This window comes from Mollisia scopiformis, assembly GCF_001500285.1.
Source record: "Mollisia scopiformis unplaced genomic scaffold LY89scaffold_11, whole genome shotgun sequence".
NCBI classification, from domain to species: Eukaryota; Fungi; Ascomycota; class Leotiomycetes; order Helotiales; family Mollisiaceae; genus Mollisia; species Mollisia scopiformis.
This window is the reverse complement of record NW_017263591.1, coordinates 1110173-1127113: the sequence shown is the minus strand read 5'-3', so window position 1 is coordinate 1127113 and position 16941 is coordinate 1110173. Positions and strand designations below refer to the sequence as shown.

General features: G+C 47.1%; 8 protein-coding genes across 8 annotated transcripts; 5 read left to right on the top strand and 3 right to left on the bottom strand.

The window, feature by feature from the left end:
* Positions 1-35: 35 nt before the first annotated feature.
* On the top strand, positions 36-968 carry LY89DRAFT_615901 (uncharacterized protein; the record flags this gene model as incomplete). Its single annotated transcript, XM_018210744.1, has 2 exons — positions 36-307; positions 394-968. 2 exons carry the CDS (start codon positions 36-38, stop codon positions 911-913), a joined length of 792 nt encoding a protein of 263 aa, XP_018072049.1. The 3' UTR covers positions 914-968.
* A 1045-nt stretch (positions 969-2013) lies between these two features.
* LY89DRAFT_781844 (MFS general substrate transporter) lies at positions 2014-3863 on the top strand (the record flags this gene model as incomplete). Its single annotated transcript, XM_018222518.1, has 5 exons — positions 2014-2199; positions 2250-2635; positions 2695-3173; positions 3261-3377; positions 3427-3863. 5 exons carry the CDS (start codon positions 2014-2016, stop codon positions 3861-3863), a joined length of 1605 nt encoding a protein of 534 aa, XP_018072048.1.
* Positions 3864-4746: 883 nt separating this feature from the next.
* On the top strand, positions 4747-6828 carry LY89DRAFT_645284 (MFS myo-inositol transporter; the record flags this gene model as incomplete). The annotated part of the gene is made up of 4 exons (XM_018211874.1): positions 4747-5104; positions 5204-5442; positions 5492-6046; positions 6095-6828. The coding sequence occupies 4 exons, from the start codon at positions 4747-4749 to the stop codon at positions 6764-6766; spliced, it is 1824 nt and encodes a 607-aa protein (XP_018072047.1). The 3' UTR covers positions 6767-6828.
* A 280-nt stretch (positions 6829-7108) lies between these two features.
* Positions 7109-8850, top strand: LY89DRAFT_645282 (uncharacterized protein). Its single transcript, XM_018211873.1, has 3 exons — positions 7109-7395; positions 7466-7597; positions 7661-8850. The coding sequence occupies exons 1-3, from the start codon at positions 7204-7206 to the stop codon at positions 8687-8689; spliced, it is 1353 nt and encodes a 450-aa protein (XP_018072046.1). The 5' UTR covers positions 7109-7203; the 3' UTR covers positions 8690-8850.
* A 509-nt stretch (positions 8851-9359) lies between these two features.
* On the bottom strand, positions 9360-10199 carry LY89DRAFT_684661 (uncharacterized protein). The gene has a single exon (XM_018214926.1). It carries the CDS (start codon positions 10128-10130, stop codon positions 9504-9506), a length of 627 nt encoding a protein of 208 aa, XP_018072045.1. The 5' UTR covers positions 10131-10199; the 3' UTR covers positions 9360-9503.
* On the bottom strand, positions 10160-10822 carry LY89DRAFT_684659 (uncharacterized protein). Its single transcript, XM_018214925.1, has one exon. The coding sequence runs from the start codon at positions 10749-10751 to the stop codon at positions 10449-10451; it is 303 nt and encodes a 100-aa protein (XP_018072044.1). The 5' UTR covers positions 10752-10822; the 3' UTR covers positions 10160-10448.
* A 1265-nt stretch (positions 10823-12087) lies between these two features.
* Positions 12088-12774, top strand: LY89DRAFT_584808 (Nitroreductase; the record flags this gene model as incomplete). The annotated part of the gene is made up of 1 exon (XM_018209287.1): positions 12088-12774. The coding sequence occupies one exon, from the start codon at positions 12088-12090 to the stop codon at positions 12772-12774; it is 687 nt and encodes a 228-aa protein (XP_018072043.1).
* A 637-nt stretch (positions 12775-13411) lies between these two features.
* Positions 13412-16013, bottom strand: LY89DRAFT_781839 (uncharacterized protein; the record flags this gene model as incomplete). The annotated part of the gene is made up of 3 exons (XM_018222517.1): positions 15661-16013; positions 15471-15614; positions 13412-13953 (listed from the first exon to the last, which is right to left on the bottom strand). The coding sequence occupies exons 1-3, from the start codon at positions 15794-15796 to the stop codon at positions 13412-13414; spliced, it is 822 nt and encodes a 273-aa protein (XP_018072042.1). The 5' UTR covers positions 15797-16013.
* Between the last annotated feature and the right edge of the window lie 928 nt (positions 16014-16941).

Sequence of the window (16941 nt, the reverse complement as noted above, 5' to 3'; positions counted from 1 at the left end):
CCTCAAACGAATACCGGAATTCGAAATCAGCTCATATGCACGGTGTTCCGACATGGGAGCATCGCGACCCTGCAGAGTTCAGAGCAGCAGCCAGGAAAGATATTCTGGCGCATTATGATACGACGTTCTTTGAAGATGTGGCGGTTGAGAAGATCGAGAACCATCAGAGAGAAGATGGAACGAGCTTGTTTAAAGCGACCGATGAGCAAGGCAGAGAATGGTGGGGCAGGAAAGTTGTGTTGGTAAGCGGGGTGAAGGATATCATGCCTGATATTCCGGGATATGAGGAGTGTTGGGCGTCTGGAATGTAAGACATGTCCTCCTAAAAGTTCAAACCTGTACTGATATAGCGTTCAGATTCCATTGTTTGTTCTGTCATGGATATGAGGAAAGAGGGGCAGCTTCTGCAGGCGTTTTCGCTATCGATGACTGCTCACCTGCACCGCTCGCACTTCACCTTGCGAGGTATGCTAACAGACTCGCAAGCAAAGTCACAATATACACGCATGGCAACGCAGAGGTCACGGACTCAGTCGAGGAAGCCCTGTCCCAGCTCAAGCCTGCATCAAAGACAAAAAAGAATGTGACCGTGGAAGCAAGGAAAATCATGAAGCTGGTGAAACTGCCAAAGGGGGCCGAGATTGAAGTCCACCTTGAAGGAGACAAGAAGATCGAGGGATTCATTGCTCACAAACCCAAAGGGAAACAGCAAGGACCTTGGGCGGAACAGTTGGGATTGGATTTGACTGAGATGGGAGACTTTAAGACCAGTCCTCCTTTCAACGCAACGAACGTTCCTGGTGCCTTCGCAGGAGGTGATTGCCAGACGCCGATGAAAGCTGCCACTATCGCGCTCTCGCATGGAGGTTTGCTCGCCGCTGGAGTGGCTGCGCAATTAGAGGCGGAAGATTGAGTTTGTTGACATACGGTGTAGATAAAAGAGATTTCCATACCACATCAAGTCCAGTTCGAAATACTCTTCAATGAAACAATGCAAGCTCTATGATACTGTCGTCCCTGAAACAAGACCAAACGTTTACAGTCTCGAACCCCACCGAGTTCCACGCCTCTTCTCCAGGTTCTCTAGGAACCACAAGAAGTGCTTTGCAGCAGAGACTTGCAGAAGCAAGAGGTTTGTTTGATTTCGAGACACAAATCTGCCATACTTCAAGATAATCTAGGAGCACAAAGTGGCGCCTATCAATCTTAAAGCGATGAAGAAAATATAGAGTATCGTCTTTCGAACCAGAATCGCTTCCAGATCTCAAGCCATCGTAATGCAAGAGCAAGGATCAATGACTATCAGGGTGCGTACCGACCCGAAGCCGCAATCAAGAAGGGATCCCGATGCTCGAGGGACGAGGAGCGAGAGCGAAGAGAGGGGTATTTGCCGGGCTGACAGATATGATTACAAACAGAACAGCTGCGAACGTCGAACACCTGCATCGCTATGGGCACACTGAATTTAACCATGTAAGTGGCATATGCATCGCAAATCTGATTGAACCTTTGCTCTGCGCTGACCACCATGATTGATGCAGGCCTTCGATAAATGCTGCACGAAGATGAATACCGCTGGGGTGCATGGAATTGCTGTAGCCCTCTGGTGTGTGGACAGTTTGATAGAGACCTCTTGCAAGCTCTTCTCGTTCAAGCTGCTGTGCTTTGGGTAGTTTGGGAGAGTAGCTTATTGGGTAGCAATTCGTCTCCAGAAATTGGAGGGAACCTGAACATGCTGCATGCCCAAAGACTTCCACATCATAGTCGCGATTGGGTTGCAACGTCCACACACAGTTTCTCAATCCCCCAATACCAAACAGAGAGAGTTGCAACGCGAATAGAAACTGATAAGTCCTTGATAATGCACCATCAACGTGATGCAACAATATGCAGTGTATGCGCTGTGGATATTTGAAGTCTCCTCTCTCTCTCCACCTTCATCTCTCTCCGATTACAAGTAGGCTCATGACTGCCATACTAGTTTTACAACACGTCGCATACACCGACTGAGTGATGGGCTTCGGGGTCAGAGAACCAAGAACGACCTCAGGCGAGCATGTCCCGAGAACGGCTCTGATATACGGTGCTGAATCCAGCGACGTTGAAAGTGTCCCCCGCACAAGTCTCAAACGAGGCACAGGGAAAAATGCCGACATCATTCTCGTTCCCCAACCTTCTGATTCTCCAAATGATCCTCTTGTAAGTCAATTGCCCTTCCTCGAAAGTACTTGGGGCTGATGATCCCCTAGAATTGGCCCCAATGGAAGAAAAATATGACATTCCTCTCGATCTGCCTATCCGTGAGCATGGGCTCTGCTCTCGGCCCCCTACTATCTCCAGTCACTGGAGTCATCGCCGAAGAGTTCAAAGTCTCGATCTCGAAGGCCGCGCAGCCAGGTGGCTATCCACTCATGAGCTGCGCCCTGGGCGCTCTGATACTTCAAGCCTGGGCTCCGATCTTTGGAAAGAGGTCGGCGTTCCTCGTTTCAACCATGATCCTTTTCACTAGTACCATCTGGAGCGCGAAAGTCAAAGCCCCAAATTTCAATGGCTTGATCGCGGCCAGGACCTTCTATGGTTTTGGTGTTGGGGCGTACGAATCTCTCACAATCCCAGCTACCGGAGACTATTCTTTGTGAGTGAGGACTTTGACTTGCTGAATACCCCCACTAATCTTCTCCAGGTACACGAAAGAGGAAAACGCATCTTGTTCCTCAACATGGTAGCTATCGGTTCTCCCTATCTTGAGCCACTCCTGGGAGGCTATGTCGCGCAAAAATATGGCTGGGCAATGGGCTTCAACATCATGATCGCCTTCACAGGTGTTGCCCTCCTAGCCATTGTTTTTGCTTGTCCAGAAACCTCATACGTACGGCCTAGTATCTACGACACAGACATGCAGTCGATGGAAGGCATTCCACAAGAGAAGAAGACTGAAGTTACAACAGCCTCAGAAATCGAGGGATCTATTGCCGAATATAGAAATCCCCCTCTTGTACTAGACGCTGTTACCGAGAAGCCAAAGACATACTGGGAAGAATTAAAGCCCATCAATGGATATATCACAAGGCAAAATCCATTGAAGCTTCTGGTTCGCCCTTTTGTATGTTTCCTATATCCAGCTGTGTTCTGGGGCTTTTCCGTGGGCGGCCTTTGGTCGGCCTGGGTCGTAGGTGAGCATTACTGTTTTGTTCCTCCTCATCCCAGGAAAGGCTTCGACGTTATTATTCGCTGTAGAGGATGCTAACTCTTAGGGCTAGGTCTTGCGATTGTAACAGCACAGATATACGCTGGGCCGCCAAATTTCTTCGACCCCACGCGTCTGGGATTGTTGTCATTATTCCCACTCATCTTTCTACTTGTCGGATGCTGTCTAGGTTTCTTTCTTTCGGACTGGTGGCCAAAGTGGTGCGCTCGTCGAAACAGGTATCTTCGAGCCAGAATTCCGCCTCATTCTTCTTCTTCCTGTGCTCCTGGTCGGTATCCCAGGTCTGTTTGGATTCGGGCACTACGTCAGTCATTCCGGAGAGAAATGGGTCGCTGCTTCTGCCCTCCAAGGATTGATAGCATTCGCAGCTGTATTGGCTGCATCTGTATCTTTCGGATATGTGCTTGATTGCCACCGTGATCATAGCATTGATGTCACTGTTTCCATCATCCTGCTTAGAAACATGTTCTGGTTCGGATCGTCGTACTTTCTTCCCGATTGGCTGGTTGCAGCAAAGACCTGGAAAGTGTTCGATGTCATCGGTGGTATTCAACTCGGTATTACTCTTTGCTCGTTTGTGATTTACGTGTTTGGAAAACAAATTAGGGACTATCTGCACAGGAACGACCCTTTGAAGATACTCGGTCTCGTGTGAAAAAATGTCTGATGAGTTGACATCAAAGATTTTGGTGGCACTTGTTGCGGCCGAGAATGCGTTGGAAGAGGGGAAACTTGGCTGCTGTAGTAGGTCGGCCGCATAGTTACGTCGCCCACTAGCTAGAGGTTGAAGGATGGATTCCAGTTGTATGAACCTTGATGTTAAGGTTTGTTCCAATCTTGTTGTGAATCCCCGTTTGTGGCTCTCGGCTGCGTTGAGGTCTTGATCAATCACGTGATTGTGGTAAGTCCACAATACACGCACACTTTCGTAGGTAGACCTCGTGGACGCTGTGCCACAGTGTTATCGCATTCAAATGCAACCGAGCGACCTTAATCGAAATGAAGAAGCAGTTCAGCCGACCAAGGAATACCAAGAGCTTGGAGCTCGCCTCCACAATCCTCTCCCGCCTCGCCAAGAATCATGACAAGAACACAGCCTCCGCTACGGGAACAATTTCTCCACAAGCCAAGTCCATCGTTGATGGTTGTTCGATTCAACCCTAAGAAATTCCATCACAGGCCAAGACTTCCGTTGATTATCATCCGAGTCAACCCTAAGATATTAGATATTTCTGATGCATGGTGACATCTGCCACATACGAGTCCTTGAAAAGTCTCGGTATATACTAGATACAGTTGGAGCTTCCAAGAACGTTTTGTCTATCCATACTCTCTTTAGTAAGCCGCCCAAGTGATATGAACCTCGCGCCCAGAAATGGCCAAGCAGAGGTGATGTGGACTCGGAGACAAAAGATGGGGTACTTGGGGAGTCAGACTCCCTCTTACTCCTTATATAGGTAGGACTCAAGGCTTCCCCATCAATGATCGTTTTGTCATTCTCGGAATTTCGCTCATTCAAAAAGATCAACGCCGCTATCATGGACAACAACTCCCAAGATGAAGAAAAGCCACAAGTTCACGACGAGCATGCTGACGACTCGCCTAGAGATTCAAAAGGAGAGGGCGGAGGTCATCATGGGCTCGCTGCCGTGAGTGCAAAGCTGAGGAATCCTCTTTATGCCATTTCAAAGGAGGATCTTCTAAGAGATGTAGAAGAGTTCGCTAAAGAAAAGGGACTTGAGGATCTTATCGACATGCTGAAGAAGGGGGCTCTGGTGGCTCAAGACCCTAAGCGCGTGCATGAGATACAAGAACTTAATGAGGAAGAGCGAAATTGGTTTCGGCTAGAGAAGACTCATCGATGGAAGCAAACTTGGATGATGTACTTTATGACCAGTGAGTCGGAATTCTTCGAATATGTTCCTCCCGTATCACCACCCCGCACACACAGATCACAGGGTCCAGAACTGGGAGCAACTGCTGATGGACGAATAGTTTTGTGCGCTGGCTCAGCGATAGTGCAAGGCATGGATCAAACAGCAGTGAACGGTGCTCAGATTTTCTATTTCGAAGAATTCGGCATTGGCGAGGACCAAGTATGGCTACAAGGACTTTTGAACGGAGCACCCTATCTTTGCTCTGCGCTCATCGGATGCTGGACCACTAAGCCGTTGAACTATTACTTTGGTCGTCGAGGCTGTATCTGGATCTCTTGCTTCTTTGCCTTTGTTACCGTAAGTTTAGCTCCTTGGCATGCGAAGTGTCGACTGATAGAAATGGCAGGGTATCTGGCAGGCCGCTGCGGATTCCTGGTACAATCTCCTCATTGCTCGATTCGGTCTGGGACTAGCAGTCGGAGCAAAGAGCAGCACGACCCCAGTATACGCCGCAGAATGTGCTCCAACAGCAATCAGAGGTGCTCTCACAATGATGTGGCAGATGTGGACTGCATTCGGCATCATGCTGGGATTCGTCGTCTCGGTAGCTTTCCAAAATGTGCGATACAACGCTGCGAATCCTCAGCCACCGTTTTGGAATTGGCGCCTGATGCTGGGAAGTACCTCGATCCCGCCATTATTGGTTTGCATGATGGTCTATCTCGTACCTGAGTCTCCAAGATGGTACATGACGAAAAACAAATATCGCAAAGCATATGAAGCTCTGGCACGATTCCGAAACTGTGAGCTCATGGCGGCAAGAGATCTGTACTATATCCACAAGAGCTTGGAGATTGAAGACAAGCTGCGGGAAGGTAAAAATCTCTGGAAAGAGTTCTTCGGAGTTCCTCGGAATAGGCGTGCAGCACAATCATCCTTCTTCGTCATGTTTATGCAGCAGGTAAGCGAGACAATAGTTTTCATTGAATCTCCAATTGACCATCTCCAGTTCTGTGGTGTCAATGTGATTGCGTATTACTCCACGCAGATCTTCATCGAGGCCGACTTCTCAAGGTCAAACGCCCTTCTCGTTTCGCTTGGTACCGGGATCAATTGGCTGTTCGCGATCCCGGCCATCTACACTATTGACACGTTTGGACGTCGAAACTTATTGCTTACAACATTCCCCTTGATGGGCTTGATGCTCCTCTTCACAGGTTTCAGCTTCTATATCCCTGCCGAGACGGCTCGCACAGCATGTGTAGCTCTTGGGATCTACCTCTTCATGGTAGTGTACTCGCCTGGAGAAGGACCTGTCCCATTCACGTACTCCGCAGAGGCCTTTCCCTTGTATGTCCGCGAATATGGAATGGCATTCGCAACTGCAACAACTTGGGGGTTCAACTTCATACTGTCCCTGAGCTGGCCAGCGCTCGTCGATGCGTTCACCCCACAAGGCGCATTCGGCTGGTATGCCGCTTGGAACTTCATAGGATGGGGCTATGCGTATTTCTGTCTTCAGGAAACCAAGGCGCTCAGCCTGGAAGAATTGGACACCGTATTCTCGGTGAGGGTGCGAGACCATGCGAGGTATTATTACGACATGCTTCCGTGGTACTTGAACAAGTACATCTTGAGGGGTGACGTGAAACCGAGGAAACCATTGTACGACCTAGAATAGATTTGAGCCTAGAGCTGATGATTGTTGAGATGATCCGGGAGATTGATCAGAATTACCGGGGGGATGTTGTTGTTGAAGGTTTTGCATACAGAGATTCGTAATGGCTGTGACGAGCTCAACCAATCGAACGATTTATTTCAAATCTAAATGCGTAATAATTGTTTCGGATACTTGGGCCTCGTTTGCCGGGTAGACTTAGCTATCTTATAGCAAACATGCAGAGAGGCTTTGAATCGCTCAATCGACGGGCACTCAAGAATGGAGCCCAGGTCATGTGACCAGATCGGCGTAACGTTGCCTGATGATCCGTACCTGTGAAGGCACCGGAACGCTGACACGTTGTTGCGTCTCGACATCTTACACAATTGAAGATTCTTAGCTCATATGTAGCATCATATTCTGTGCATGCATTGATCTCGAGTCGATATTCATCGCTCATGGCGACAACACGATGGGCGCTTCGTTCGCAAACCTCGCTTGTTGAGCAGTTCGTTGGCCAGTCTCTGCATGATATACCCCTACCAGCGGCAGTATTGGACATCGCCAAAGTCAGAAGAAACTGTGCGAGGATGTTGGAGGCAGTAGACGAGTTAAATTTTGACTTCTTGCCCGAGGTTAGCAGCCACAAGGTAGGTGTGTGGCGTCCTCCCGCTTGTAGCTCACAAGTCAACAAAACTGACATTGTTCATCTTGACTCAGACAACCGAGATAACGCGCCTTCAATTAGGAGCCAACGCAGAGGAAGTCAGAGTTTTGGTGACAAGCCTGTGGGAGGCAACTAAACTTCTGCCTTTATTGCTTGACTATCAGATTACCGGTGTTCAAGTCAATGTAGGTCGCCTCTTCTCGTAGCATGACTCGAAAATATTTGGGCGCTATTGACATGTATGGTAGATTACTTACGGCGTCCCCCTGACGCCGTCCCAGGTTGAAGACGCTGCAGAAATCTCGAAGCAACTTGGTAGACGAGGCGGTAACATCCGATTTCTTCTAGATCACATCTCCCAAGTTGATCTTGTGGAGCAAGTAGGTGAAACATCAGGATATCCGCCTCGTGTCTACATTCTTGTCGATATTGGTGATGGCTTCTCAGGAGTTCGTCCAGGAACACCGGAATTCCGCCAACTGTTCTCTCGGATTGAACAGATCGTACTTAGTCAAGGATCCCAATCCCTAGCCTTTGTCGGCTTTTATAGTGACATAGCATTCCCAGACGAGTCATCCGACCTTGTCTCGCACCTGAGACTTCTTGACCGACAATTGGCCATGTTATTACATGCCTCTCCAATTGAAGTCCTCAGACTGACTGTGCGCGCACCACCAAACCTGTGGCTTTCATTGCATGCAACGGAAGAGCTGTCGTCAAGAGAACTTTCGAAACTGAAACATACGCTTGTAGCAACGAGCGAAGCCAATCATGCGATCGAGGCGCACAGTGGAGATTACGTAACTCTGGACCTTCGAAGTTTGGTCCACAATTCGCAAGCAACTTTTGATGGCACAGCTGCTCTCATGTATGACGATATAGCGTTGACAATTTTAACTGAGGTATCAAGCTTGTACCCTAGACGTGGTGAAAATGGACGTTTGGAAGCTTTCATCTCTGTCGGCGGTTCAGCATTCCAGGACGGAGTCGGATGCGGAGGCGTGGTAAGCCAGTGGAACATGAAGTCAAGATCCGCTTTAAATACGGATTCCAGTTGTGAATGGGAGATCAGCCGCTGTCGTGGAGATTCTGCTGTTTTAGTCTGGATTGGAGAGAACGAGCCAAGTGCAGACTCTCTGGTAGGTCAACGATTGAGAATATATCCGTACGATGCCAGTCGTGCAGGTGACAGGTTTGCATGGTATTATGTAGTAGATTCGAGTCGACTTGGCAGAGAGGACGAGATTGTCGACATTTTCGTGCGATGGAGGGGATGAGACGAAGTCTGAGTAGCTGGTGCAGCATTGTTTTGCTGGTAGAAACGCGCCGAGGACGAATATGTGTAGAATATATCAACGCCCCCCCTCTAGGTGTGTCTATGGGCAATCGCTTCTCATATCCTCACTTTCAACATTGGGTGCCGAGGACTAGATGCTTCTAAGTGGAGGAATGGCATCGTTGTTCGAAAGCTTTGTTTGTATGCTCGAAATGAGGTCTACGTATGTCGGTTTGATGAAGTTGAATGATAGCTACATGATACATACCAGAATGTGTCATTAGCTCTGTAGAGTCCCGTTGACGGCGATGCGATTTACAAGTCGAAACGCCTCCAAGTAAAATCTTGGCAGATGCGTTTGCAGTGTCCAGACTCAGCTGTGGCACGCTCTAGCCTGGCACCTAGCTCGCCATTCTGAACTTTCCATGTTATGTTGGGAAACAGAGAGTGTTTTGTAAATACAGCTTCAAAATATCGTAATTCGATGTCAGAATTCATGAGTTGCGATCAATGAACTTGGTTGATTCGTTGATAGAGGAAGACGCGTCGTTTGAAGAGAGGTGAATAGACCCAACTTTTCCTAGCGCGCCAACATGTGATGAGGCTATGCACAGACCAGGCTAAGGACTTGGAATTTAGCACGAGAGTCCCATCAATGTCACAATTGTGTAGACCGGCAGCATTATGTCAACAGAGGCGTCATTTGCATTGGTTATCAGCTCTGCTTTGTTACCACCACCTATGCATCCGTCAAATAACCTCCTCTGAGCACCGCCTCCTCGATCAATAGGTTCCCTCGCGAAGCGCGCCTCCAACTACGAGATTCCAAAAGGACCCAATATCCCATAGTCGATGCGCAGGCTCTCGAAGACTGCCCCAGCATTCTCGTACTCGAAGACATCAGCGGCTCCCAATCTGCCAAGCCATTTCTCGTTGGTTATGTTTGCGCAGTACTGGCCCAATACATCAAGATATACTTTGAAGGCCGCCCATTTATTGCCGGGATTCTTTGTAGAGACTGGGCCAAGGAGGGCAGCAGCTCCGATCATGGAATTGTTTGTCGCGCTCTCGTTGAGTGTCTGCTCGCAATTGTGCATCAAGTCTAGGATATACTCTTGCTGAATGAGCACATCCGTTCTGTTGCCGGCCCGGCCCACATGCCCCCCAATATAATGGTCGAAGTCGTACTGCAATATTTGGTCATGGGCTTGGTAGTATGCCGGAATATTCTTTGCTTCTCCTAGACTGGCGAATGGGAGCCAGCCGGGAAAGACAACGTCGATAAGGACGAGGACTTTCTGGACACGAGCATATATGAAGATATTTCCGGCCATGTGAGCTTCACCCAGGTATGCCAACTCTAAAGTCTGGTTTCCAACATGCAATGTACGATTGTGTAAGAATGTCTCTGTTGGCAGTGGTCGATTGGGGTCGGGCGTCATGAGCAAGTGTCTCTCTGTTTCCGCATGAGCGATTATTTTCACTCCCGTTCCAAAGAGGTTAGCTCCTCCAATATGGTCTGCATGGTAGTGACTGTAGATCAAATGGGTAACCTATCAGAGTCGGAGTCAGCATGTTCCTTTTCCATTCATGATGGGATGCTTTAGCTGGTCGGCACAGTACGATGCCACGGCCATCCTTAGACTTGCTCAATTGTCCATTTCATTACGCACTGTTCCGCTGGAGGGTGTGTACTCACTGGGGTCGAGGTTATATTCCCAATCGCGTAGAGCATGCGGTGGCCAATCGTAGGTGGGCTGTCAACCACCACGACACCTTTGGTGGAGACAAGGAAGAAAGCTGGTGCTAAGGTTGAACTTTTGCATTTGACAAGATTGGATGTTCGTACCTTGGTACATGCCGTCTGTCACCATGTATGCTCCACCACCAAACGACTGTACAGCATATCCTTCGGGTCTAAGTGGAATTCCCACCGCAGTTGATGGGATAGGCGCAAACTGAGGATCAGAATCGATTGTGTCTCGTCCATGAAGTCCGTGGAGGCCACATGCCAAAGAGGCAGCAGCGAAACTAAGAACAGAAATTATCAAACTTTGACGCATTGCAAAGAATCCAAGGCTGATGACTCTGGAAAGTAGGAGCCTTGTGTGATGCTATTGTTATTCCATGGCGGCTTCATTCTGTTAAATAGATCTGAATTGTATTTCGAAGACAATTGTTGATTCCACAGTATCTCATGCACTGTCATGAACAGTGAATGATTTCCATTCCATTACCAATGCTTTACAAGCAGCCCGATGTTGTGCATCTTAACCCATTTCAGACCATCAAATTTCTGGATTGAGAAACAGCACTCTAGAGCAGCCATCCTTTCGTGTCGGCCTTCCAAGACCCGACTCTCCAGATGGAGAAGTTGCACTTCATTGGATATGAGAGCAATGCGGCCGTCGAACTAAGCTGATTGGTCACCAAAGGTACATGCATTCAGTCAGCTGGGCCCCAGCGCAACAAAAAGTTGTTCGTCGATTACAAAGCTGACGGTATGTCGGTATCCAATTTCCGTGAGCTTCAGATCGTGACCTTGTAGATATTCACCTCCATCGGTAGTTCGTTGATTACTATTCACTCAAGTAAATTACAGTCTGAGATCTGGGGAACATTAATCTTTCCTTGTTGTCGGCTCTCGTACTCAAAGTGTTGTCACGTGAATGAAATTTGGAATCTCTTACAAAATCATCAAATCCAAGTTGAGGATGATGTTCAAACCATTTACCGCTAAGTGAGCAGCTTCGACCAGATCATGGCATTTCTAAAATTGGTTTGTGGCATTCCCATTATGCATATCTAATCTCCCTGAGGAAACCATGTCACCTTGAAAGCGACCATCGCATCGTCCCATGCTGTACGAAACGCCCCGATGTCCTTGCAGCTCCCTATCAAGATGCCCTGGTCACACATAGGTGAAGCTCTCGTTCCACGGATATTCAGCCTCAGCAGTTTGCACTTCTCGGGCTCTAAAGTCCTGAAGTCTTCGCCGGAGAACCTCGAGGTTGATCTAGGACAGCTGCTCAATAATGCTATACAATCATGCTGTGCGAACAAAGATTTGCACAACAAGACCGAGGACGATCCCGGGAAACCGAGCCCAAACTGCCCCGTCAAACAGAGTCTCAAAGCATCTCGTACTGCGAGGTCTATACCAAATTTCTCGTCAGATGGATAAATTCCACATATTGATTGGTTATACCGTCGGGTGGGGTAGACAGAATAAATGGTAGCGAGTGTAACACAGTAGGCTGCGGGATGCTTATGGCATGCATGTTGTGCTTCGGATGATGGTGTGTTCGATATGAGGATATATACCCGATATCAATCATGCAACAAATAGAGAGTCATTCCATGTCTCAAACCAACCGAGTTGATACAGAGCCAACACAAATGTCTGCAAAAGACGCATCAAAAACGGCAATTGAACCAACCCTCGACGAAGCGATCAAAAACAGACACTCAACTCGAAAATTCCTCCCGACGCCCATTCAGCAAGATCTTCTCATCACAGCCCTCCAATTCGCCCAACTCTCACCCTCGAACTCCAATATCCAGCCCTGGCACCTCACTGTAGTCTCTGGCCAACGACTCATCAAGTTGAAAGCTGCGCTGAACGCCGCTGCCACAAAGACCAACCCAAATATTCCTCCTCTCCCAGACACCTTCAGTCACTTCCGCACTGAACTCGGCTACCAAGTCTATGGCGTTGGTATGGGCATTGCGCGCGAAGACCGCGAATCTAGACGTGAAGCTGTATTGCGGAACTATGAATTCTTCGGGGCTCCCGTAGTAGGAATTCTGTGTATGGACAAAAGGCTTGGGGCAGTGGATGCAATGGGTGTTGGGATGTACTTGCAGACATTGCTACTAGAGCTCACGAAGGTCGGACTTGAGACTTGTGTCGAGGTTAGCGTCGCTGGTTATCCTGAAGTGTTGAGGAGTGAGTTGGGTATTGGGGATGAGTTGGACATTTTGTGTGGTGTTGCGATTGGGCTTGAGGATGGGGAGTTTAGGGCGAATGAGTTGAGGATTGCGAGGCAGCCGATTGAGAAAAATGTTGTGTTTTTGGAGAAGTGAAGTGGACGATTTATCTTCCGGTGTTTACTTTGAAGCACATTCTATCAATTTGGAAGCGATGCGATGGCCACGTTATGGTCGATCCTTGCACAGATGAAGGCTTTGAAACAGTATGTTACATTTTTCAGATCGCAAAGGTAAGGAGAACATGCTTAAAAAAAGCTCTGTTATCAATGATGCTAATTAATGCGTGCAAAATGATGCACTGCTTCGGAAACGACTCTGAGCGGTTACCCCGCTATTACCCCGCCTATTTTCCGTAGACGAAAGCAATCTTGGCTTTGCGCTGAAGCTACAGGCTTCTAACGCTGTAAGCTCCGGAACCCTTCAGTGCCCTCGTCACCAAGTCCCATGGTCTGAAACAAAGATTTTTTCTGATCTTTCAATCACTCTAGGGATATTCAGATGAGCCAATTGGTTATTATTTTGCTCCACTTAGTCTAGCCATCTTTCATACGATATCTGTCTAGGCATGCTAGAAAGTGTAACAGGCGCTCATTCAGGTTCTTTAGTTGAGTGCCTTCTCTTTTCGGAAACGCTCACCTCCAGGCTTCAATAAGTCCACTTGCTCTGTAAGAACCTTTCCCAGCTCGCAAGAGCGACTATTAAGATCGCGACAATGACAGGTTACCATTCTTCACTCATAGTTCTTGCCGCTCATCAAGTCCTGCACTTCATTTGGGACCCCAAATCCAGTCCTCACAACAGCCCCATTTCTCAATACTCCATACTTCACAACCAGATTCTTCAACTCATCGGGAATAGCATCGCCGCCCAGAGAAGCGTTAACCGTCATGTCGTCCAAGATCTGACTTCCTTTGGTGGTGCATAACAACTGTGTAAAGCCTCCGCTGCTTGCTGAGACACCATTCCGTACCAATGCAAGGACACCAAGAATGATGAAAACAACTGACCCAACGAGTATAGTTGCGTATGGGATGATTAATTTTGCCGGATATTTGAAGCTGTATCGATTGACGTACTCTCCTGTCGTTACCTCAGTCCAGACGTCTTGGTTTGACAGAGTGAGCATCGAGATCATTGTGTTTTCCAGGTAAGATTGAAGGATATCAGCATCGAGCGTAATGGATACAGTATCTACACCAGATGCATCATACGTGAATGACGCCATCGGTGTATTTAGAATGACTGTCTGGGTTATCACTGGATCTTCGGTATCTATGTGTTGTTAAATCCAAAATTTGAGGAGCAGTGTACACTACGAACCAAATCAGGCTAACTTTAGCTTCGCTCGCATCCATTCGAGTGCATCGCCAGTGAAGCGTGAGATATCTTCCCACTTCTTCGACAGCCATTCGGCTGCATTGGAGATGGTGGAGTGGCCGTGATCGTCAGTTTCAAAGACAACTATTAGATCAGATCCTTGGAAGTCTTTTCCAATCATCGGTTTTGCATTACCGTCTAGGGCCATCACCATTGACGGAAGGTTCTTGAATAGCTCTGCACTGGCTTCAAACCCTTCTTTGTTCTCTTGCTACTCTGCATCACTGAATACGGGAGTCCCGTCCACAGAACAAGCTTTCGCGAAGTCGTCTGCAGACTTTATGGCGCAAAGTCGTTCGATAACTCTGTCCAGCATAGACTTTGTTGGTAGCCAACTTTTCGTTAGAGTGACGATGCTTACTTAACTCATGGAGTTAGTGTGGACCATAGTTGGCTATATGGTTAGAGTGTATGTCTTGTCGTTTATTGTGATGAAGATAGGTTCGGATTGTAGCTCTACTAGGAAACCTTTGTCTGCAGGTTCCCCTTTGCTGTTTTTGATCGCGATTGTAGTGACAAACGCGGGGAAAGTGCGAAGTCTCGATGGCGACTAAAATATCGACAAGAGTAGTAGAAATGCCGCTAACGTGGTCTTATATTTTAAGCTTTTTATAAGATAAGAAAAGTAGCGCTTTATAATTCGTTTTATTGTTTTTTAAAACACATGAGTAAATCTTTATTATTCTTATTTAATTAATAATACAAAAGCTAAAATAATGAATTTCTAATAATTTTTTTTTAAAAAAGTGTCACGGTTTTGTGATATTATCGGGTATATCACGTGAGATGTTTCATTTAGTGTTTGAGCTAGTGCTGAGGATTCAGCTTATCTGGCCTCAGCACTCTTCCACTCTTTTAGTTCTTTGTCTATTATTCACAGATTAGTGCGTACGTCTTGATACCTAGTCCAGAGTGCGTGGCTGTCACAAAAAGCCGATATATAGTGAATTTATTTAAAACTATTTAGACGGATTTTATTAGCGTGAAGACGGAGGGTATATAATCCGGCCTCCGTCCTCCGTCTTCCTTAGATAACTTTCAAAAGACTCCATGGAGTAACCATTGGTGTGTTGGTGTGTGGAGCTAGGTGTGTAGAGCCATGTGTGTGGAGCCGGGGACGTGGAGTAAAATATAGAATTCTAAAGTGTATTAGATTGTGGTGTTAAATTTGCTTAGATGTAATTACAAATTGTTGATAGCAAGAAATTTAATAATAATAGAAGATTTGTTAATAACAAAAATTTATTAATAACAGAAAAGGCCCAGTAGCCAAAGAATCGGCGCCATCTTGAAGCTTTCCAGCGATATCAGCTTTATTGGATTAGACTGCATCGAAAACAACGCGTCGATAGTAGAGATTTTCGCAGGGGTTGTCCGAAGTTTGTTCCACAAGATTTGCGTATAGCACGAACCTAGCGCAATTCCCACACATATGCTGAAAATTTTGACGATCGCAGTCGACACTGTCGTGACCCAGGACTGAGGAATCCTGGAAGTTTCTTGCCCATTGTTGAGGTATTGAAAGAAGCTATAGTGACCTATTGCTGAAGCTGTGGCTGCGCTGATGTTAGCACAATATCATGTTCAATTTGTCACACTCACCAATTGTCAAACTCGCAGCTATTAATGACGGAGTAAGCCATCCGATAGAAGACCTCTCGACCATGCTTCTAAAGACAGTTTCTCCATCGTCGTCCGAAAGTTCCTCAGTATGGACTGGCTTGAAATGTGGACGCATCACTGCGTGGATAATCTAAGCAGCTTTGATGAGGCGAGAGTGGGATTGTGATTCGGAAAGGGGAAGGAAAAGAGGGAGGAGAAATATAAGAAAATAGAATGCAAGAGGGGAGGAGCAGGAAAGAGATTGTTACAACTACTCTACCACTCAATATTTCGTGTGGAAACCCTAGTTCTCATTCAGCAATGGCGCGAATGCAGTCTTTAAAACAAGGTAGTGGCCTGTGGCTAAAAAGTCTAGACTTTCTAGAATAGACTTTTGAGGCTGAGGCTGAGGCAGTGGCGTCACCTACGATAACCATATCGCAATGCATTGGCCACAATTCTGCATCTGCGTCCATGAGGTGGTGCTGCGGCTGAGAACTTTGTTTTTCCCGGTGCCACGAGCCGGGCCAGAACTTCTGTTTAGTGGCGTTGTGCCGTGAAGGAGTGCATTAGCGATTTGGTTCAAGCTCTATTGACCACTCAAAGTGGAATACAAGTATTGTTTGGGAGGGACACTAAGAGACACTTTTCTGAAACGGTAATGACTGGTCTGGACGTGTGGTATGCTGAACTCATTCTTTTCTGGAAGCAAGTTAGTGAATATCGTTGTGCTCGGCTCGGAGAAAAACCCTTGATCAGAGGAAGGTGAGAGTCGACCATATCTAAGAAAACGACGATGATAGGTGTCCTCAAGGATCTCTGAAATAGAAACTAGACGTTTCAAGGAGCATCGTATGGCGGAGGACAAGAGTAAGGAGCGAAGAGCGAGAGAGAACCAGAAAGTCCGGCTTGATAAAGGACGAAGATAGACTAGGGCTGTGACCAGGTCTGATATTCAGAACTCATACAATAGTTTCGAGTACATGAAATCGGCGGGGTTACAATGGCAGTCTATCGAGAGCTGACCAGACGGCAACTTCTAAGGGGAATAAGATTCTGGGACAATCCGAGAGGTACATTACATTGATTTAATGAAGATTAATGATGATTCTGGATACATACCTGCTCAAATACAAGAAGCAAAAGAGGAATCATGTCCTTGGAACACTTCAAAGCTTCGGAATTGTTGTTAAATTGATTGGTGCTTGCATGACCGTCGTCCTCATCTCTGACTGTTGATGTGTTTATGGTTGCTTCTGTGACAGAGAATAATAGTTGTCG

Excerpts from the sequence above, each read along its gene's own strand:
- LY89DRAFT_645282 (XM_018211873.1), top strand. The coding sequence starts at position 7,204 with ATGGCGACAACACGATGGGCGCTTCGTTCGCAAACCTCGCTTGTTGAG. Across the intron at positions 7,396-7,465 it reads CCGAGGTTAGCAGCCACAAG|ACAACCGAGATAACGCGCCT; the intron begins GTAGGTGTGTGG and ends ATCTTGACTCAG. Across the intron at positions 7,598-7,660 it reads TTACCGGTGTTCAAGTCAAT|ATTACTTACGGCGTCCCCCT; the intron begins GTAGGTCGCCTC and ends CATGTATGGTAG.
- LY89DRAFT_684661 (XM_018214926.1), bottom strand. The coding sequence starts at position 10,130 with ATGACGCCCGACCCCAATCGACCACTGCCAACAGAGACATTCTTACAC.
- LY89DRAFT_684659 (XM_018214925.1), bottom strand. The coding sequence starts at position 10,751 with ATGCGTCAAAGTTTGATAATTTCTGTTCTTAGTTTCGCTGCTGCCTCT.